The following is a 24,202-nucleotide window of genomic DNA, read 5'->3' on the forward strand; positions in this document are numbered from 1 at the left end:
TACAGACATAAAAATGATAAAAAATTACCAACATAAATATCAAACCCATAGTTTTCGAGGTCGCTTAGATAAGGAGTGATACTCCAAATACCATTAAAATTCAAGTTCTGCCCCATTAGTACCTTAGGGATGTGAAATTGTGACAGGTAAAAATAAATGAAAATGACCGAAATTATTCTCAAATCCTTAATTTTCGGGGTCGCTGAAATGAATAGTAATGAATAGTGACGTTTCCAATGCCGTTTAAGTCCAAGTTCATCCCCATTCACAGAGGATGGAATGGGTGAGATGAAAAATAAAATGTCAAACGACTGAGATTTGTGTCACATTCATAGTTTTCATGGTTGGCAAAATGTGAACCGTCTACCCGTTTGAAATGACTTTCGGAAGATTAGTTAATAACCACTTCATGCTGGGTTTTTAAAATCATATCTATTTGATTAAAGGTGAATTCTGTAGGGGTAGATGGTTTTAACATTTATGCCAAACGTAAAGTATCTTCTGTAGTTTTCATTATTACACTTTTATTGAAATAAATATTCTAAGAAGAAAAGGGATTCAAAGATTTCACGATTATCTTTATCTCATGAAAATTAAGTTGGATAAACAGTTTTAAAAAATACGAGAAGGATATGAAAGAACCATTTAGTTGATAATCTTTCAAGATACAGTAGTTTAACTGCTTTTATATATTAATGTTAGGAAATGTGTAAATAAATTAAGAAAACGAAAATTATAGAGTCTTTATTTAATGTTCTCTATCATCAGTATGTGAGCAAACTGTTGAACAATATTCAAAAACAAGCAAAAGCAAGGAAATTAAGTGAATTCACAAGCAAATTAATGATTTCGGATATATACACTACAAATACTATCATTCTTTTATACATATAAAAGTACACACTACGGTACACGTTTTGTTTAAGATACATATAACTAATCCCTATGATAGTATTATCTTACAATCAGTATCAGATTTTGACTAGCAAACAAAACAAGCTGACTAATGCTGCAAAAGAAAAAAAATCATTTGGAACATTTTTTTCTAAATTATTATTGTAACGTTTTGTGTTTTGTTTAGTTAAATACGTTTCATCATAACTCCAAAATCACAAATCTAATTTTATGGCAAAGCGACTTAATGAAAGGTAACGTTGCGTGACGTCATTTAATACATTAACAAGTAAATGTACTGTAAAACAGGCTGTGGCTAAAATAAAATTGTCCAAGATATGCTGGAACGATTTTATTAGTGAACAGCTAATCACGGGATTGGTGCAATGGTGGGTAGTAAGGATCTTTCGGTCATAAATTGTTTAGGCTGGAAGATGTTTGAATCTGATACTGTTTACAATGCACTAGAAGTTAAAGAAATGCGGTCCAGTTAATAGGCAATGAAATGATAGTATAATAATTTCAAAACAGTAAAATTTTTCTTAATACTGATAAAAAAATGAATATGTCTTCAATAACAGTTTGAATTACATATGTATAGCCTATACATTCAATATATCTTCTTTATATATCTCGATGCAACCTTTATATTCATTCATAAACTTATATTGTAGCACATATGTTTGCCAAAGTCCTTTTCTAAGATTTATTCTTCTTTTCTTCATAAATTGTTGTTTTATCCACAGCTCAAACTTAAAATAAAGTATGGACATTACGTATTACATTTATCAGAGCGAGCAATGGTTTGTAAAGAACTGTAATAAAGTTTTATATATATCTCTTCAAAAAACGTTGATTTCACAGAGATCTAAAGTTTACCATCATACAATTCTCAAATCTGTCAACCTTCATGTCTTTCGTTTGTTTATACTTACATCAACAATGGTTAAACCATGTTTTACTGTATATATACCGTTTTCTACAAGAAATAATAGAAGTAACAGCCATAATGATGACTGATTATACAAAGGAATTCATTTGAATGAGTCGTTTGAAAGCAACATTTGAATCTTTAAAAGCGACATCTGTTAGCGCAAGTGTCCGTTATTTGGACATTAACGTTGCAGATTGGCTAAGGCATTTGCTTTTTATTATTAGGATTAAGGGAACATTTCACAGTGTAAGTTTATAGTGATTACAACACTATTTAACTAAATAAATATTTCTTTGTTTTATTTTTTAAAAAATGCACACATCCTAATAAGTTATATACGAGTTTGCGTTCATCATACGACACCTACTAACATAATCGTAAAGTTCTTTTACAATAAAAGATGTACTGCACCTTAAAGTAGATAGATAAAGCTTTGAAAATATTTTAACTTTATTTCCTAAAAGTAAAAATATTTTTGCAAAGAGTATGTTAATTTTTTAATTATCACATTACAATCCTTCCGTGGTTAGCCTATTGAATTAATGATTAATAAACTAAACCAAACTAATAGTTGTGATAACTTGAACTCTTTTATCGAAAGGATGACTAAAAGCTACAGTACTTACTTCTTAGTTTAACTGAAAACTTTCATGGAACAATTTTGAAATATTTGTCTGCTTGCCTCAACTATGAATATTTTCATAGAAGAAATTCTAAATATGTTTCAGTACCTTAATACATGACCAACTAATTCAAATAAATTAAAGATGGCATAAAGATCGTTTTTCATTAACAAGCATAGTATTACTTTTCTGAAACTAATCTAATCGGTATTAACTGAAAAATAACAATACTCCGATACTCTACTTGAATATATTATATACTGTACATTAATTTAAGCAGAATATAATTATATCGAAATTGTCCTTTTCTTTCTTGTAGGAAAAGTATTTTAATATAAAGTATGGTTATATAGTTTACACACAAATAAAACCAACTTCTTTCGTTAAAGATCAACACTTAAATGGGCATTATTCAATTGAAGAGCAGGTCAATCTTCTTCTGCCTCTTGAAGACAATGGCAAGTGATTGATTCTTTGTAATGGTGGTAAAATTTGGCTTATTGACAATCTGCACGTGACGCTTATGTCCTTTGAACAGTGTTACTACTGTTAAGAAAAATTGGTTTAGTTGGTGGTAGTACTATACACCAAAAACGTAGTCTAATAAACATGTGAAAACTTTACTAATGTTTCTGGTGTAACGAATTTTACACATTAATAGAAAACTTACAGATAGAATTATGGTATTGCATACCTTTAATAAACACTGTATAATATTGTAGCTAGTGCTGCTTTGCATTAACAAATACTAGTTATGTTTGAAAGTATACAGTATAATATATACGAAATTTCACATCGTTTCTTATAATTTTGACATTCCTACTTTCCTAAGATCTTTTCTCAAAATTTTCCCACTAGCAGTTTTTGGAATTGCATCTACAAACTGTACGCCGCCATGAAGTCTCTTTTGTGGCGACACTTGACCTGGAAAAAAAGAAAAAAAATCCAAATTATATAGAGTTTTAACAGTGGCGCCCATCCCCCTCATGTCCATGTATCCTCAATTGTGTCCCCCCTCAATTGTGTATCCGTAGGTGTTCTTCCATGAAAAAAATCTTTTCGATTAATTTTTACACCCCCTCAAACATATTTATATAGATTTTTAACCCCCCAAATATTTCAATGACGCAGTTTGCGACATAACCCCCCCTTGTGGGCACCCCTGGTTTTAATGTTGTATTACATTGTATAATAATTATTCCTTTTGATACAAAGACCTAACAAGTTTCCTACCCCAACTCTTAAACATGTTTACATCCGTGTTAACCCACAAACGCCCAAGACCAGTTTTATTCGTTAGCAACTGCCTTGAACAATACCGTGTTACATCGAAAACCTGAGAAGAAAACTGAACGAAATTCGTACAACAAGAGAACGGGTAGTGTGCCTGAAGTGGAACAACGGTGGTTTGGCTAAATGAATGATATAGCCCGTGTAACGAAGTGAAAAATAAAGTGGGTCACTGGTGGCACAAGGGGCGTTTGTGGGTTAAATATATATATATACGTAGGGTACTCATCATTTCAAACTTAACATTATATGTTTAATGCAATTACTTAAAGCGAGCGTCGGTTGTACACAAAAAATTTGCTATTAGCGTTAAGCAGACAAAAGATAATGCATATAGCAACACCTATTAGAGTGACTATCTACTATTAGGAAATAGCGGGCCAGACTGGGACGTTTGCCGTTGTGCCCCTTTTCTTTCTATTATCAACATTACACATATCTTAAACAAGCTCGCATAATATTCAAGGATAGTGTGACGCACAAACTGTCATATTTACCTATTATAATTAGGTTACTTTTATATAAGAAATAATAAACGTTTATGGCATATATTTTAGCTATTATTCTGAATTATCTGAAAATATGATGTGCAGATACTAATACATATATCAATAATATCTTTAATGAATATTCAGTGGCCAGATAATTAAAATGTTACTACAAAACGATATTTTAATTTACCAAACTTATCCAAACTGTCAGTTGCACAGTTATTTGTCTGATTTCCTTCATCACTCAGATTATTATTTTTTGAAACTTACTCGCTATGCCAGTTTCTCCAAACCACTTACGCCTAAATTACAAGGTGTGAGTTTCTCAGAGGTTATCGCAAGTTATTTGTTTTTTTAAAAAGAGAGATCAAACCTCAATTTTCACCTTAATTATGCTCTTTGTCACAAAATGTAATAATGAATGAACTTTTTCTATATTTGACAGTGATTAATATTATCAAAAGTTATGCTTTTCTGCAGTAATCTTCATTTATAAAAACTAGCTTTGCAACAAAATTTAAATTACTACTGATAATTATTTTATAATTTAATCCAGGAAAATTGTGCTTTAACACATTTTCTCTTTTACTGTTGTTCGTAAATAAATTCGTTTGTTATTCCTTACCTTGTATTGTATACTGTAGTTAGAAAGTTAAGTGGCTTCATTCTGTATTGAAAACTTTCCTTTTTTAAGGAAAGAAATAAAAGCAGTTTCTTCAATAGTTCGCAAAAATTGCATTTACAAACATGAGTTAAATTAGAATGTTTGGGAGATAGGATCAAGAGGAAATTTCCTGATCCTCCATCAAAAATAGCAAATCTAGGAGCCCAAGAAAATAAAAATATGACACAAGTTGCACATGAAACTCAATTTATTATGGTAATGTGGAAAATATATTTGTATAGAGATTGAAAATAAACTTCTTCACAAATGGAAAAGGATGTTGATATAGAGTTCAATACATATACCTCGTTGACTTGGTAGTTAACTTTATGAGAACCCTGACTTTCCGTTTGCAGCTGTTAGCGTTTCGAAAAAATTATCAAGTTTTTCTTTTAGTAGGACCTCTTCCTCTTGTTCCTTTTCATTCTTTCATAACATATACATTTTCTAATAATAATAATAAAAAAGGATTTTATGATGCACTGTCCTGCTTTCATAGTTTAGTGTTATAAGAATATAAAAGAAACAAGATACTATGTAGCGTAAGTTCCTTGCACAAAGGCATGTTGCATGAAGACATGAATGCCTCTAAATATAGAGGTTAGATGCGATATATTGAATAAGCAGTGGCGAACAGACAAGAGGTAGTCGTCGAACTTAGGGGTTTTGCGTGAGACTAACAACCTCATATTGTAAAGAACGCACTTGATCAGAAACATTGATAGAAGCCTCGCTCGGACCAGGGTTGATAATTTGGCACGACCTCAACAAAATAACATGGACATAGTATTTGAAACATTATATATATATATATATATATATATATATATATATATATATATATATATATACAGGACAGACGCATTAACCATATTAGAGAAATATAGAATGGACCTGGTTGAAGTTCAGGAAGTTAGAGGGGAAGGGAAGGGAGCAGTGCAGTCCGGATATTTTGATTTCTTTTACGGAGAAGGAAATAAAAATCATCAGTTAAGAACAGTATTTTTCGATCACAAACGAATAATATCGATAATTAAACGGGTTGAATTTGTTAATATAATAGCCTTTCTTTAATTACTCTTAAGGGTCGGTGGTGCGATATTATTGTCCTAAATGTACATGCCCCAACAGAAAATAAGGATGAATACGCTAATGACAGTTTTTATGAAGAAGTAGACGTGCATTTACCCAAGTCCCACGATATCATATGAAAATTTTATTGTGGAAATTCAATACAAAGCTACAACGAGAGGATATCCCAAAACCAATTAGTAGGAGCGAAGTTTGCATAAGGAAACGAATGCATGGCAACGGCGTTAGACTCGTGAACTTCACAACATCCAAATCCTTTTCGCGTAGAGTACAAAATTCTCACATCACACATTCATAAATTCACTTGAACTTCACCAGATAAACAGAAACATAATCAAATTGATTACGTTTTAGACAGCCTGGTATAATTGAGAGCTGACTGTTACGCTGATCACTACCTAATAGCAGCGATTATAAGAGAGACTATTGTTGAAAGAAAGAAATATCATCTGAAAACCGAGAGCTTTAATTTAAAGAAATTAGAGTAGGGTGGTCAGGTGAGAGGGGAATACCAGATTGAAGTGTCGAACTGATACTCGGTTTTAGAAACTTCAGAATGGAACTAGTGTTGAGGATACTTGGCTTAAAATTAGGGATAGCATTAAATTTTCAGTAAAAGAAGAATTGGGGCACGCGGAAATACATAAGAACAAACCATGGTTCGTCCAGAAATGCATTAAACTAGCAGAGAAGAGAAAGCATGTAAAAATGCCTTGGATACTAAATCCAAATGATAGAACAGTACAAAATTCAGTTGACATCAGGCGAAAAGCTTCCAAAACATTTGGAACAAAGCAATCTGATTTTTCGAAAGCTAAAATTATTGAACTTGAAGATAATAGTAAAAACAAAAATATAGGGCTAGATATAGTCTACAAACGACAACTAGAAATATCCTGGAAAGTAAATTATTTCCAAAATATTTAATTACTTGAAAGTTATCTCACAAAAGTTCTCTTTTCATTTTTAGATGGACTTGTTTCTTCATTATAGTAAGTTCTTTTACAAATATAATTAAACGAATAAGTTCAAGTTGCACTAACAATACCAAAACGAGTACGGTAATTTTTGTGTCATTAATCTCAAGTAATAAGTACGGTATAAATAACACTTACTTTTACATTGCAATAGTCAATTTACAATGTACTCTTAACTAACACAAAATTTTAATACTTACGTGCAACGAACTTAATGATATCATCCTGTGTAACCTTTGACCCATCTCGTTTAACGACGAATGCTTTTGGAAGTTCTCCACATTCTTCATCTGGAATACCAATCACAGCTGCATCTTTCACTTCTGGATGAGTCAGAAGAAGACCTTCCAGTTCAGCAGGTGGAACCTACAAATAGAAATGTAAGTTCTCTTTGAAATAAATAAGTGCAAAATGTAAAATAATATATGTACCGAATTTATAATTTTATTTTAAAAGAGTTAAATTTTTTAAGTTCACTGGAAATGATGAATTGTGCATTTACAATACAAAACAAAGTAATAATTCAAAAATTTAGAATGTGGATTAAATAAATGCAAATAAATTAAACATATTAATTTGGATATTGTTAAAATGTACAGTGTCTACGAGTATATTATGTGTTTATCTGTATTGTGTATATTCAATAATGATTTGCATCAAGTTCTCTTGTGCTGAAGAAGAATAAAGTTTAATCTGACTGAAACACTAATCTAACACTTTAAAAACATTCCTCGAGGTGAAAAATTAGCAGTTTCACAATCTAGTGGTTCTATATCTAATGGTTTAAAATAATATGTATTAATAGTTAAGTTTCCCCACTTCTCATCCCTTCAAGGATCAATTCAGGAAAATAATTATGATTTCTGCCCTCCAGGATCGGAACTCATGACCAAACGTCACAATTACAAACACGTAACAGAAAGATAATGCCCCATATCAAATTTAATCACCGAAGTCTAAAAATTACAAAAGCAAAACTTTTCTTCTTACTTCATTTGAAGCATGTCGAAGTTATTTTATCATTAATTGAATATCGAAACTATTGTATATTACCGAGAAAGATAAAGCTGAAACGGAGGTCGATTCGGTCCACTGAGATGCTAGGGTGAAATGCGTACTTATAAAGATCACTCCTGCATTGTCGGATTTTTCGTCATAGTAGTTACGACACTGGTCTCTACCTTTCGTAATTTTTATCTTTCTTTGCCTCCCTACTTTATGTGCACAAACTCTACTTTCAATAATTTAGACTAAGTAGAAGTAATTACTTGAGATACCCAACAAACGGGAGAAAATTAAACAATTATAAGCTGCAACGGGAACTAAAAATAAGAAACAACTAGAAAGGAAATTAAATTGTACATGCAGCCATTTAAAATCATTTCAAATCAGTCAATATTTGTTTAATTATGAAGGAATAAATAAAACACACGGTTGGTGAAAACACGACATAATCTTAAATTCTTGAATATATTTCTGAAATGACGACTACATTTAATAACTAAACATCTTATATAAATTTGTCCTTACCCGTCCAAGTCATAACGGCAAGTTGTACACAAATGACAATACTAAACTAAGTAAAGGGAAAAATAAAGTTGAAAATCTAGTCCATGCTAATTAGCATCAATGGGTAATTTTTTACTTTCTTTAACTCTTCTCAGATATGGCTATTTTGCTTCTTCTTTCCCTGGCTTACCAGTCTTCTTAAAATATTCTTTCTTCTCTGGTAATACCAGGTTGAAACCGTCATATATTATCCTCTATTAACGCATTAATAAACAGTTTGTATTTTTATAGTTTCTTTTTTCAGGTCATCTTAGACTTTTCAACTGATGATATACGTAAGTATCAGAGTTCTGTACAACGAGTATGTCCGTTCTTCCATCTGTCGACAGCGTCCGAAGAATAGTTATATTTCCACCTTTATCTTACTCTATTGAAATCGAAAGTTGTAGATTTCCGTTTCGACATTAGATGTCCATAGTTTAGAAATCTATCTTTTTTTGGACAATGTGAAAGTCTAAAATCCATCTTATTTTAGACTTTTATCAGCTTCGTGTTTTCACCCTGGCCAACGAAACTAATCTTGATCAGAGACCAAACAATCATGTCAATTTTGGTCCAAATCAGTGGTCATTCTTGAAAAATAAATTTCGAGTTTGGACCTACATCGACCACACTATCAAGGTAGGTCATCAGTTATCTTCAGTGAATTTGTTCCTGAGAAATAAATTTTGGCTTTTGGCCTGGAGCTCGATCTTTAATAAGCTTCCATGGCGTCTACGCAAATCATCAGTTATCTTTAGTGAACTCACTCTTGAAAAATAAGTTTCGGCTTTCATACTAGAGTGAACTTAAATTAATTTGACATGGCATCTACGTAGAATATCTGCTACCTGTATGCGGTTTTTGGCTCTATTCGGTCAAGTCGTTCTTTAAGACATAAACATCACAAGCAAGGAAATTTCACAATGGGACATGGTGGAAAATTATATCATCGTGCAATGGCATACACAGAATTTCATCATTGGGGTTCTAACATGCAAACTCATATCATTTCAGGACGGTTAATTTGCGTATATATATATTGAAGGAAAGAATTAAAACCCGGAAACTCTTCTTTGCCTTCGTCACTGAGACTGACTGACTGTTTTTATAACTTACCTCGCGAGTGTAAAATAAATTCAATCTCCTACTTACTTGATAACCTTTGTATTTAATGAGTTCCTTGAGACGATCTACGATATAGAAATAACCATCTTCGTCATAATATCCCACATCTCCTGTATGTAGCCATCCATCTGCATCTATAGTGGATGCTGTTGCTTCAACATTTCCGCAATAGCCTTTCATAATCAAATCTCCTTTGAAACACAATTCACCACTTTTGTGTGGACCTAATGGCTGCCCTGTCTCCGTATCAATAACCTTCAGAAATGAAGTAAATCAAATTCAAATATTAAAGCTTTAATAATGTAGATACTTTTACAGTCAAGTAATACTAAATAATATATCGATGACAAATTATCAAAATTTAAATGATTGATTGAATCTTACGTTCTTTTCAGCTACAAAGGGATATGCAGAACGCACCCGTAAGTTCCGAACCACTATGCTGTTTATTTTTCGAAGCAGCGTCATGATTGTGGATCACTACCGGATCACGTACATTAGTCGTTTACCCACAAACCAAAACTAATTTGAATAGTTATTTCCGCTTATTGTTGTTGATGTGTATCCGAAAGAAAAGCAAGAGGACCCATGAAATTTCAACTTCCGAATACACCTCTTGTTATATGTGTCCTGGTTGACGAAAATTAAAGTACTGTCATAGAGAATATAAGCAAGTTTCAGTTTCATATAGTTCACAACCGTAGCAGCGTAAATAATCTTGCTGATTATATCAGTAGATTGTATGATTCTACACTTTTTAATCCACCTTCACCGGAAATAGAAGAAATTTCTGAACCTAAAAGGAAGATGATTCATTTATTTATTAATTTTTGGAAACCTTTTCCTTTGAGTGATAGAGTATAAGGATACATAATCAAAGATGTAATTTTGCAAAAAGAAACTAAAGGCAAGATAAATGAAGGTTTTATTACAGTAGTACCTTACGGTGTGAAAAATACTGTAATGCAGTTTCATCTTGACTTTTTATTATCATGATCTCACCACGGAACGAAGCGTAACAATAGGTAAAAAACAGAATAATTTACATTGCTAGGCAGGTTTAAAGATATTAGAGATTATGTACGAAGTTGTTCAGACTGCCGATAAAGGAAATCTTTAAACAGAAAATCATTAGACACCTACTTATTCAAATAAAACTAAAGTACCGAATCATACATATTATATTGATATTCAAGATTCTCTCCCATCTAGTTCAGGTTATAAATACATTCTAACAGATGGCTCTAACAGATATTCGGTTCTTGAACCATTAAGGCTATTTAATTCAAGAGTTATCATTAAAAAGATTTACAAATGATTATATCATTATTCTTGGATAAATAATTTAGTTTTCGATCGTGCATCATATTTTGTGAGCGATAGCCTTGAAACATATCTCCATAGCCAAGGTATTGAACACACAACAATTAGTCCATACAATCCAGGTCCAAATTCAGTAGATTAAAATAACGCCATAGTTAAACGAGCTTTGAGATGCTAATCAAACTCAATGGTCTAAACTATTTGATAAAGTTCAATTTATTCTTCATAGTAACATTGTTAGTAAAACTGCAGTTACTCCACCTGAAATATATTTAGATATAAAATTGTGTAGACCTCTCGATTATAAATGGACATAAAATTTAGGTATTTTAGAAGATAAGATAAATAAAGGGGAAAAATCATAAACGATTTCTAATAACAGAAATTCTGGAAGAGAAAGGAACAGAAAAATAAGAGCATTTCATAAACTTTTCAAGTAAGTGACAAAGTACATGTAAGAAATATGATGAAAGCTTATTTGCATAAGAAATAGAATCCGAAATTAGGGCGACTTTTTCTGGACCCTATGAAATCATAAATTTTCCTAGTCGGTTGAAATCAGTGGATAATTCCGACATTAAGGTCAAACGTCATGTAGTATATATAAAGAAATATTATCAAAGAAGGATTGTAAGCTTTGCTACTACAGCTAATCAACCTCTGAAAAATGTAAAAGAAACAGAGATCTAAGTGAATACTTTAAAGATTTTAATATCGTCAAAATAAGACTCATTGTAAATAATCATAATTATTTTGTAAATGCAAACTATCAAGTAAAAAACAAGAGAACATTTATATACCAGTAGTGTTATTTGTATAAGAGATGCTTTTTTGTATTCTGTATTCTACAGTTTCCCAGATTTTCAGAGAGCTTTCGGCACTGAAAATTATCGTTGTCAAAAAGATTTTAATGAACAACCCACTTTCAAATCTAAATTTCTGACTGCTCTGTGGTTTATCATGTTAAATTTTCGAACATCAGTAACTATGTTCTTTAGATACAAGAAATGCTCTTGGAATTCATCTCTCTGGTATCCTAGGATTGTTAAAATTTATGATTTACCTACATCGTTGGTGAATAGTGTTTAATGAAAGTGCCTAGGAAGTGAAATAATGCCAACAAATAAATAATAAATAAAGAAATTTGTTCAAAGAAATTTTACTTAAGCCCCCAGAACTTTTGTTATGTGATTCATTCATTTATTTATTCAAAGAAAAAAAGTCAGTTAGTTAAATAGCAAGCGTGTATTCGTAACAGCTATTCGCTCTTGCCTAAAGATGTCACTGTTTTCGTATGCTGATTAAAAGAAGACGGGTATCCTGGGGTATCCTTCACCTACTCTTCAGTTACTGGATGATGATACATATGATTACCTATATTTTTTACTACTGTTTGTGTAACCTAATCTTTGTAATTTAGAATGCAGCACACATTTATTATAACTTGCAATATTATACAAAGAGGAATCAAAATTACTTTGATACAGGCCCGTGCTGGCCCACCGGGATACCGGGACGTGTCCCGGTGCGCCCTCTGAAATATCACAGTATAAATAAAGGTACAAGTTTTTAGTAATAAATTCTTACAGTTTTATTGGTAAAGAAAAGGTGCAGTGCGCCCTTTACATTAGGCGCCCTTCCGAGACCACATCAAAGATGAACGATTTTATTTACTCTTCTGTATAGCACAGTTACAATAAATACACAAAGTTACTATTGGCGAAGAACCCGTGAAAGGTACAGTGCGCCCTCTACATAAGGCGCCCTACGAAACATCACATTATAGATAAGTGGTTTTGGTTATCCTGTATACCAGCTTTGTATAATAAATTCAAATACTGACTGTTAGTACAGAACCTGTAAAGAATACAAGGCGCCCTTTACATAAGATGCCCTGCGAAATCACATTATTTTTTAAAAATTTTATTCCTCTGTATTTCAGTTTAATATTATGAATTATACAGTTGCTATTAGCAGAGAACAGGTAAAGAGTATTATCACTTACAAAAATATTATAAAGTTATATATCTATAAAACGAAACAATATGATACATCAAGAATGGTTCGGATAGTCAAACGTACGATGCATTTATCTAATATTACACTAACACTAGTCTCTAATTTACGATTTTTACGGCATCGAAGCTTTCACAGTCTTAATATGCATCCATATATCCGAGCATAATAATTGTTACTGTGTGTTTTAAAGCAGTGTTCGGATAATCAGTACATGTTGTATTTCTGAAATATAGCTGTATTAATTTCCGTAAAATGTGGTCTTCCAGTCACAACGGCACGGCGCTTCCTCAGGTTGTGGATCGAGGAGGAGGCGTCTGGGATATAGAGCTTAGTTGCGAATATACTGAATAAGCAGTCGCGAACAGACAAGGGCTGATCCTCCAACTTGGAGATTTGGTGTGGGGCTAACAACCTCATCATGTAAAAAAAAAAAGGATTGTCCAGGTACGTTCGCAGAATCCTCGGATCAGAACTGATAACTTGGCACGAACTCAGGAAAGTAAAATCGACATGAGATTTTGAACATGGAACATAAGAAGTCTCTATAGGACGGGCTCGTTAAAATTGGTAACAAATGCGTTTAGAAATAGAGGTTAAATCTAGTGGGATATCAGGAAGTTAGATGAGAAGAAATGGAGGAGTCAAGTCGGGAAATTTTACGTTCTTTTACGGGGAACAAATTAAAAATTACCAACTAGAAACAGGACTTTTCGTTCACAAACGAATACGTAATATCAGCAGTTACATAGGTTAAATTTGTTAATAATAGATTTTCTTTTACTTCTCTTAAGGGTCGATGGTGTAATATTATTGTTTTAAATGCACATGTCTCAACAGAAAATAAGGATGGCGATTTAAAAAAATACACTATTTACGAAAAAATAGAACGGGTGTTTGATCATCTCCTCCAATACCATATGAAAATTCTGTTAGGCGGTTTCAATACGAAGGTAGGACGAGAGGGTATTTTCAAACCGATTATAGGGAATAAATGTTTGCATAAGGAAGGTTGTGACAACGGCGTTACACTCGTGAATTGTGCAATATCCAGAAACCTTATCGTGAAGATTACAAAATTCCAACATCGCGAAATTCATAAATATACTTGGACTTCGTAAAATGGAACAACACATATTCAAACTGATCACTTTTAGTAGACAGAAAAGAACAGTCTGGCACAATTGATGTTCGGTCGTTCAGAGGAGTTGATTGTGATAGTAAGATACTATCGTTGAATAAAGGAAATATTCAATACCTGAAAACGGAGCGGTTTATTATTTTTTTAAATAGAGGAGAGTCAGGTGAGAGGGGAGCCAGATTAAAGTGTCGAATAGATTTCGGTTTTAGAAAGTTCGTAGTGCACTAGTGTTCAAGATACTCGGTTGAAATTAGAGATAACATTAAAATTTCAGCAAAAGAAATAATCGGGCACGCAGAAATACGTAGGAACAAACCATGGTCCAACCAGGAATCTACTAAAGTAGCAGAGAAGAGAAAACAGAAGAAACAGCGTTGGCTACAAAATCCGAACGAAATAACTACGTAAAATTTCATTGTCATCTGGTAGAAAACTTTTAAAATTTTAGAACAAAGAAACGCGACTTTTGAAAGTTAAAATGAATTAACTTGAAGATAATAGTAGAAACAAAAACACTCGGATGCATCAATAAAAGCATTCGGATGTATACATGCATCAACGAATTTAAGAAAGGCTATCAACTTCGTGCTTATATATTAATTAAACCTAAAGGAACAGTTCTCACTGATACAGATAGCATCTTAAATAGATGGACAGATTTCTTTGGTGATTTGCTTAACACCTAGCCAAATGCGCGTGGAGAAAGTGAAATGCATGCAGTATAACCGTATATTCCAGAACCTAACCAGACAGAAACAGAAATCGCTATTTAAAGCGAATCGGAATATCTCCGTGTGTAGACGAAATTCTGGTTGACTTAATTTTAGCTAGAGAGGAAAAATTGTATAGCAAGATACACAAACTCATTCACCTTATCTGGAACAAGGAGGAATTACCACAAGAACGAAGAGAATCAATCATTGTTCCAGTTCAGAAGAAAAGCAACAAAACAGATTTAATAATTATCGAGGCATTTCTCTTCTGTCGACATCCAATAAATTCTCTTAAACATTGTATTAGCAAGATTGACTCCATACGCAGATGAAATTATTGAAGATTATCAGAACGGATTTAGATAAAATCGATCAACTATCGACCAGATATTTACCATTCGACTAATACTTGAAAAGAAATGAGAGAATACAACATCCTGGCACATCAATTATTGACTTTAGACTCTGGTAGAAGGGAAACATTGTACAATATGCTTACATAATTTGCAATACCGAAAAAGGTAGATTAGTTAAGATATGTTTAAATGAATCCCAAACTAAGGTTCGAGTAGAGAAATTCTTGTTCACGAGCTTTCACGTTGAGAATGACCTGAAACAATGAGATGCGTTGTGGTCATTATTATTTAACTTTGTTCTGGAAAATCAAAGACAGCAATCAGGTCCTAGAGCTTAATTGTATTTGACAGGTTATGGCGTATACTGATGATGTAAATTTAATAGGGAATGATATAATAATAGAAAGGAATGCAGAAATCTTAATTATCGCTAGCACGGATATAGGCTTAAAAGTAAATGCAGAGAAAACTAAATAAATGGAAGTTTGTCGGGATCGTAATAGTGCATTTTATGGATGCGTTAAAATACCAAATAATATTTTCTTTCGACAAAGTGGATACATTCAAATATCTAGGATCATTATTAACAGACCAAAACCATGATCACTAAAAAAATTGATGTCAACTGAAAGCAGGGATTTCGTGCTATTATTCAGTTAAAAACCTTTTGTTGTCGCTAATTCTGTTGAGGAATTTATAGCCCATAATATAAAACGATAATCATGCCTGTTGTGCTGTATGGTTGTGAAACATGCTCAGTGACTGAGGGAAAATCGCAGACTGAAAGTATTTGAAAACAAGATTCTTAAACCAATATTCGAACTTCAAAAGGAACGGGAATGGGGAAAGGGGGAAACTTCATAAGGAGGAACTGCATAATTTTATACCGTTTACCAAACATTGTTAGGGTCATCAAGTCTAGGAGGCTCAAATGGTCAGGTTATTTCGCCAGAATGGAAGAAATTAGAAACGCTTTCGAAGTTGTAACTGGAAATCCAAATAGGAAAATGACCGTTAGGAAGACCAAGGTGCAGATGGGAGGACAATATTAAAATGTTTCTCGCAGAGATTGAAATATAAAGTAGAAACTGGGTTCAGTTGGCTAAGGACAGAAATCAATGGAGAGCTTTTGTAAACGCGGCAATGAACCTCCTGCGTCCATTGGCGTGCTATATTAAGTTGTTGATACATTTTTTATTTGACAGAAATGTTATTACAGGAACTAAAAAGTTTTTCTGTAGTAAAGAGGATTTCGATTCGAGGTTAGCTATTTACGTTAATACTAAAACAAATTTGGTAGTGATTTTGATATAAAATGGCACCCACACTTTCTTTCAAAGTCTCTCTCTCTCTCTCTCTCTCTCTATATATATATATATATATATATATATATATATATATATATATATATATATATATATATATATATTCCCGTTTGTATGGGCGCCCTTTTAGCAGACTTGTCCACCGCCCTCATTAGTATCCCAGCACGGCCCTGCTTTGATATAACGATAATTATCTTCAAAACATGTGAAAAAGAAATTGAAACTGTTGTGAGTTATAAATATACCAATTTATACGTAAATTGAAACAAGAAATTTACTTACAAAGGACGATTTGATCAAATATTCTTGAAAGTAAAAAAGACATTTAGATTTATTCGGATTCTAGTAGGTAATTATATTTTCATTATTGCCTGTTTGCACGGAGTAAGCAGAATTGGGCACTAGAGCAATTATATTCTTTCGCGGATAGTAGCCTTGATTTTGCTATTGAAAAAAATATCCTTCAGCCTTCATAAGTTATTAATTATATGGTATTTTCTTGAGTAAAACTCTTATTATATTTTTGTTAGAATTCAACTCTATCATTTGTATTTAGAGATAACCCAAATTCATCACTAAACGTATTATCCGATATGTTGTTCTACTTAGGGTACTAAAAGACGTACGGTAACAACATTAACTGCCACCTGAGTTAAATTTCATCGTGAACCAAATTTAATCCACACACACATTGGGAGTTCAGTAGTCCTAAGGGAATTCAAACTCTCTCTTCTAACATTTATGTAATCTGATGGACCCTTGAGCAAAAACTTGCAGTTTGTTCGTGATAAATCTTAATTACGGGTAGATTACCGGTTTTACAGGTTAGGTCTTATTACTATCAATGATCAATAATAATATTAATATTATTATTAATAATAATAATAGGAAGAAGAAGAAAAAGAAGAGAAATAATAGCAGTAACAATAAAGTAATAATAAGAGATACATCACTACTATATGGAAACTACTGTTAAGTACCTAGATTGTTGAAATATAAACCTACAATCAATCAATCACTAAGAAATAATAATCGATAAAAAATTGTGCAAGGGATTCCAAAATAATAATTATTATTCCAACAATCAATGTACTTCTTTCAGCATGATCTTTTAATATACAAATCTTTCGGAATTCGCCGATATGATCAACGAGAATTGCTTACTAATAGATTTCAGATAATCTTTTCATTTTTTCTTTTTTTTAACATTTCGAATTCTTTTCTGCAAGTACTCCGTATGACAAAGATTGTTAATATCCACGTATACAATTTACTCCTCGTGCGAAAGTGGAAGTGATGCATCACTAGTCAATCATATTTTTGAACAGAGAAAGGATATGACTATTGTTGTTTATCTCAGGCTGAAAACAACTTAGGTAAACATTTTGAAGCAAATACCTTGCATAGCATTCCTGCTGATAGAGTTCCGGAAGAACCATATTTGTTGTTGGCGATTGGTGTTCTGAGTACGGCTAGGGTAGTTTCTGTCATTCCATAGCCTTGCCGAATGATTTTAACTCCTATTCTCTTCGTGACAGCATCTTGAACTTCTTTAGTTAAAGGTGCTGCTCCACTCAAGATCTCCCTAATACTCGAAAGATCGTAACGATCTACAAGTGGATGTTTGCCAAGAAACACCAACAAAGGTGGCACCAAGAAAAGTACTGTTATCTACAAGTAAGAAAGAAGAAAATAGATGTCACCACAGTATGATTGAATCATTAAAATTAAAAATTAGCGTCACCACAGATTTGTTGAATGATAAATAATGTGGAGGAGAGTGCAAAGACTGTTTTCTACAAACTGTCAGAAAAATAGTACAGCTTTGAAGAAACTGTTATATTTTTAAGTACTACCATTATCTTACACAGTTCTTTCGTCGAGCAATGTGCAAATGAATGTTGTGCTATTGTAATAAAGATATGGAAAATAAAGGAAAACTTTAAGCTTTATATATTCAGTGACCCTGGACTCTAGAAATTTAATTGAATGCACGAAATTTAACCACAAAGTTTAGTACAATTCAATATTTTGTTAGAACTTCACGGGAAGCTGTTAATGTTACAAGCCAATGGGGCATACTGTTCACCAGAGTTGGCGTGGGTCAATGAAAACTTGACCCACGACCCACTGACCCACCACCAACCGTGACCCACGACCCACTGACCCACCACCCACCATGACCCACTGTTCCACCACCCACCATGACCCACTCTGACCCACGACTCACCATGACCCACTGTGACCCACCACCCACCGTGACCCACCACCCACGGCGACCCACTCTGACCCACCACCCACCGTGACCCACCACCCACCATGAACCACTCTCATCCACTTTGACCTACTCTGACTCACCAAAATCCATCACCATCAACTCTGAACACGATCCACGGTCTCTTCTGAACTGACTAAAGAGTTTACACTTGTAATAAAACAAAACTGTGAAATTGTCACTAATCGGAGTTTGAATTTCTAGTCAATCGCTCAAGCACCACTCTGTTGCAATAACGGTGGATCTGACCTTTACGATATAAAATGGTAAAGTGTTTGTCAGTGAGGAAATTGAAACAGTTCGAGGTGGGGGGAAATTAGTGTGTGCCTAAAATATACTTGTACTAAGAGAGTATTCTTTCAAGTGTTAATTTCTGAACGCATTCCACAACAAACTTCTATTCGCAGGAAAATACCCCTGTACAATATGGAAAAGGTTATGGTTTCTCAGTTCACAGTATTTTTCTCACAAAAGACTTGAAAAATCAGTTGTTCATAGGGTATAGAGGTGCTCGGGTACCCTATGTGAGAGCATCTCCATAAAGTATGCTCATAATTGTAATTTGTGTAATCACGAAAACACCACGTTAAATTTAAGTTACAAATATGCGTAATTGCATATGAATATTTATTCCAAAGTAGTTTACCTAAAGCGAAGAGGAGACTTACTAAAAAGTAGGTATAAAGTTGAATAACACAAATAAGTTATTAGTAATACAAGTATACATTTTCCGTAACTCGTAATTTTCCACCTTAAAACAAATCTGAAATCGGATTTATTTCCTGTTGGTAACTTTTTGGCGGTAAATCATCCGCAGTGGAATGATGTCCATCCTTCAGCCAAGAAATAACTAGCTCGTCTACTTTGAGCTTGTCTAGCGGTGGGCCATTAACATTGATGAACAACAAGTTAGACAATGTTTGAGCACTTAATCTATTTCTAATATCAGTCATCTGTAAATTCATAAGGGGAAATCCCCGTTCGTACTCTGTCGTGGAAATTGATAATACTTCTACCCGATTTCTGCAACTTCTCATCGACAATCTACTTGTTAGACTTAAGTCTGATAACGATTTTTCTTGGTCAGTTTTGAAATACTCAGCAAGAAGTATCATCTCTCTATCACCATACAACATCTTTTCCATATCGACCATGTCAGTTGGCAATGTCGACCCATGTAGAACAGAAACTTCATCTACCACGCCTTTGATAGGGAATCTTGTGAATAAATTATCAATTAAAGCCTGATAAACCGATGATTTCTTATTTGTTTATAAATTTAATTTTTGTAATTACACATGAAGGTTTGATACCATTACCAAGTTCCCTCTCCCGTCTAGAAAGCGAAAGCGAACGAGGTTTTTGGAAAGTATTCAGAGGTGAATGGGAATTTCCCTCCTTCTTCAACTTCAATTACCACACTGCTGTTTGCCATGTGCCAAATTACGATGAATTTTAATTAAATTATCATAGTATAATTATTTCCTTGTTGAATTATCAATACTTTTCAGTGGAAAAAAGGATGAAATTTCAAAGTTCCAAATCAAAGTAAGTAGACCAACGTAAAGGGAAAAAAAGTGTAAAATTTTCCATGCAATTATGCGTACAATCCAAACTTCAAATTTCCGTGTAATTAAGTTTACAGTACAAATTTTATGCCTATTTTTCTCACAACTTTATGGGTTGATTGCCCTGTGCTGTGAGCGCTCCATACAATAAACATAAGCTTCAGCAATTATTATAGCAGAAAGCAATGGATATATGGAGCCAAGCACTGTATTTTTTGTATCTGATTTTTTTTTCTTAAATGACATCGATCGTTTTCGATCATTTTTACAAACCAACTCACTACAAATTTTCCGTATATAGAAAGTGCCCCCCCCCCCTTACATAAAGGATAATTTTAAAAAATGCTAGGATACCTTCTGTTTATTTACACTGGAGTTAATACACTGAATTTCAGCTCCGTAAGTTTAACGGCTTGCGAGATACTCATTTTTTTCGCAAAAATTCGGATCCTCACTACCTCCTTAGGATATTATGCATTATAATAAAAGCAATATAACATCCCAATTTGGATTAAGGCCTAACTATATACCAAAAGTAATTTCATTTGACTTTGCAATTTGACCGTGATGATCAGGCACACATAGTTACATTCAATTTTTTATAAATAATTTATATATTACAGTGATTGAAAAATGTATTTTTTCCAGTAATTAGCTCTAAAAACCCACAGGTGTCGAAATCCAAGTTGTAGTGTAAGTCCTATTGCTATTATTACTATTAAAAATATCAATATCCAAAAGTGCCTGAAGTTCTTTTTTCACTTGGTTAGATATACTCTTCTCAGGTAAGTAGACAGAAACAAGTGGAAAAGAAAGGGAAATGAAGGTCTTAAAAGTAAAACGGTGACAAATTTACCAGTCTTCAGAAGATACTCTCTACAATGCAGTGAGCAGAGAGGGTCGGTAGATAATACTGAGTCGGTGGGTCGCAGTGGGTCATGGTGGGTGGTGGGTCGCAGTGGGTCACGGTGGGTGGTGGGTCACAGTGGGTCACGGTGGGTGGTGGGTCACATGCTGTTGACCCACAACCCACTGACCCACTCAGAAAACTTGACCCACTTGACCCACCGACCCACTGACCCACTCCATCTCTGCTGTTCACAGTGCTCCAAACAATGTGATATCCAGTTTGTGGTCCTAGTTGCGAAACAGTTCCCCACGTTGTATCCTAGATTGATAATTTTTGTGACATAATATACCTCAGATCCTCAAAACGATTCGTCTGGTGAATTTAGTTCCCACCATAATCTATGGCTACACTGTGTGACCTGTGATATGGCGAATTGTCATCTTGAAGAATGAAATAATTCAAATTCGGACCTGAGAAATAGTCAGCAAGTGTAACTTCCGGTTCGTAATATCAATGTAATATGCGGCACTAACTTGTTTATTGTAAATTTATATTCGCCCGACTTCCTTTGAAGTAAAGTATCCGCACAACATGAAACTTTTAGTATTTTTTAATTAACAATATTAACACACCCTGGCTTCAGTCTTTCATTGTCACATTCCATTTCACTGTCATTTTTAAAACTCATAATAATCTAATCCAAACAAGAAAAATATCACTCCATGATAAGCACATTCTATAATGCAAATGAAGCAATTTCGTCTATAACGTAAACAAGACAAACATTCACTAGTTCAAGTTTTGTATTATACTATGCACTTTACACTGCTCCAGACAAAAAACAAAAAAGCACCTTAAGATAAAATGGACAATTAAATTAACAAAAGAAGATGTTTGAAAAAGGGTTCGAAATTTTGGTCAAGGATAAAAGTGAAAAGTGGTTAAAAGAAAAACTGAAGGAAGAGAAAAGAAGGGAAATAGAATGCAAAAAAATAATCCTAATCAAACCTACTCTCAGATTTAGTATTACGATAGTAGAGTGTCGTAGATAGTAGAAAATGAAATTAAATGAAATCTTTAAGTTTTACGTCCCACGTTTATTCCGGCTAGGCCAAGGGAGACGGTGATGATAAGAAATTAATGAAATTGTGGAATGAAGAAAGTGAGAGGAAACGAAAGAATCCCGAGAAAACCAAAACACACGGTGTTTGTACACTACAAAGCTCACTTGGCGCGAGCTGGATCGAACCAAAATCTCCATGCACCAGAGGTGAACGCTCTACTACTGAGCTACCGCGGCCCCTAGTCGATGGCATATGGAGAACATCCACAAGAGTAGTTTACTTTTGGTGATTTTTTTTGACAGTTTTTTCAAATAAGATTCATGTGATTTTGTTGATATTTATAAAGAAATATTTTATTAATAGCCTTAACATAGCATTAGTAATTTTTTTAAATGAAAAACTCAACAAGGGGTAGTTTACTTTTGAGGGTAAGTTTTCTTCAGGTCAAATTATCCTTTAAAAAACTTATAATTTTGTTTATATTCAAAAGAAAATGTATCATTAATAACTGCACCATAACATGATTGTTTAAGGAATTGGAATGAGATAGCATAGAGCGGGACCAGTACCTTTTACTTCGTAAACAAGTATGCTGTTCCTATGGCTAATAAGGGAAGTATATAAGACTGTGACAGAGATATCAAAATTAGAGATTTCGAATCCGATCTGATTTGAAAATGTAGTTGCTAATAACTGTATACTTATATTCAAATTCCCAGAGATATCCATGGAAGCTGTGGAAGCGACGCTTTCCCTAACTAAACAGAAATATGAATTAATATAAATAATAAAATAATGGTTGAATAATCCATTAAGAATAATGCATTAGAAATAAAAGTTTTCTCGAAGTAAAACACCACGCTACCCTGCTGCTAATGTCGTTTATCCTCAGTCTCTGTCTCAATTGTTTAAGGAATTGGAATGAGATAGCATAGAGCGGGACCAGTACCTTTTACTTCGTAAACAAGTATGCTGTTCCTATGGCTAATAAGGGAAGTATATAAGACTGTGACAGAGATATCAAAATTAGAGATTTCGAATCCGATCTGATTTGAAAATGTAGTTGCTAATAACTGTATACTTATATTCAAATTCCCAGAGATATCCATGGAAGCTGTGGAAGCGACGCTTTCCCTAACTAAACAGAAATATGAATTAATATAAATAATAAAATAATGGTTGAATAATCCATTAAGAATAATGCATTAGAAATAAAAGTTTTCTCGAAGTAAAACACCACGCTACCCTGCTGCTAATGTCGTTTATCCTCAGTCTCTGTCTCAATTGTTTAAGGAATTGGAATGAGATAGCATAGAGCGGGACCAGTACCTTTTACTTCGTAAACAAGTATGCTGTTCCTATGGCTAATAAGGGAAGTATATAAGACTGTGACAGAGATATCAAAATTAGAGATTTCGAATCCGATCTGATTTGAAAATGTAGTTGCTAATAACTGTATACTTATATTCAAATTCCCAGAGATATCCATGGAAGCTGTGGAAGCGACGCTTTCCCTAACTAAACAGAAATATGAATTAATATAAATAATAAAATAATGGTTGAATAATCCATTAAGAATAATGCATTAGAAATAAAAGTTTTCTCGAAGTAAAACACCACGCTACCCTGCTGCTAATGTCGTTTATCCTCACACAATGATTGCTTTCTACACTTAAGTAGTAATATTTGAACTTGAAACAGGAAGAAAAAACTTAGAACACAGACGAACTAATGTGATATAACACAAGCGAATTTATGACACCTTCGAACTTAAAGGAAGAAGATAGCTATTTCAGTTATACGGCAAGAGTTATAGGTTCGATAGTGTTATCAGGTTAGTTATATAAATATTTAACAGAATGTAATGACTTCATTTTCAATACAACAAATAATATCAAAATTGTGTGAAATGCCATGATATAAATTGGAT

General features: G+C 33.3%; 1 protein-coding gene across 2 annotated transcripts in view; it reads right to left on the reverse strand.

The window, feature by feature from the left end:
• Nucleotides 1-739: 739 nt before the first annotated feature.
• The window catches only part of LOC145664106 (luciferin 4-monooxygenase-like), a 69,366-nt gene continuing 45,903 nt past the window's right edge, over nt 740-24,202 (reverse strand). For both annotated transcript variants that reach the window (XM_081730458.1, XM_081730459.1), the window contains 4 exons: nt 17,914-18,186; nt 9,669-9,896; nt 7,166-7,331; nt 740-3,375 (listed from right to left, as the gene is read on the reverse strand). In XM_081730458.1, coding sequence (XP_081586584.1) covers nt 3,254-3,375; nt 7,166-7,331; nt 9,669-9,896; nt 17,914-18,186 — 789 coding nt within the window. In that variant the 3' untranslated portion in view covers nt 740-3,253. The remainder of the gene's footprint in view (nt 3,376-7,165; nt 7,332-9,668; nt 9,897-17,913; nt 18,187-24,202) is intronic.

The sequence above is a fragment of the Thermobia domestica genome, chromosome 11 (genome assembly GCF_964235325.1).
Source record: "Thermobia domestica chromosome 11, izTheDome1.hap1.1, whole genome shotgun sequence".
In the NCBI taxonomy this organism is placed as follows: Eukaryota; Metazoa; Arthropoda; class Insecta; order Zygentoma; family Lepismatidae; genus Thermobia; species Thermobia domestica.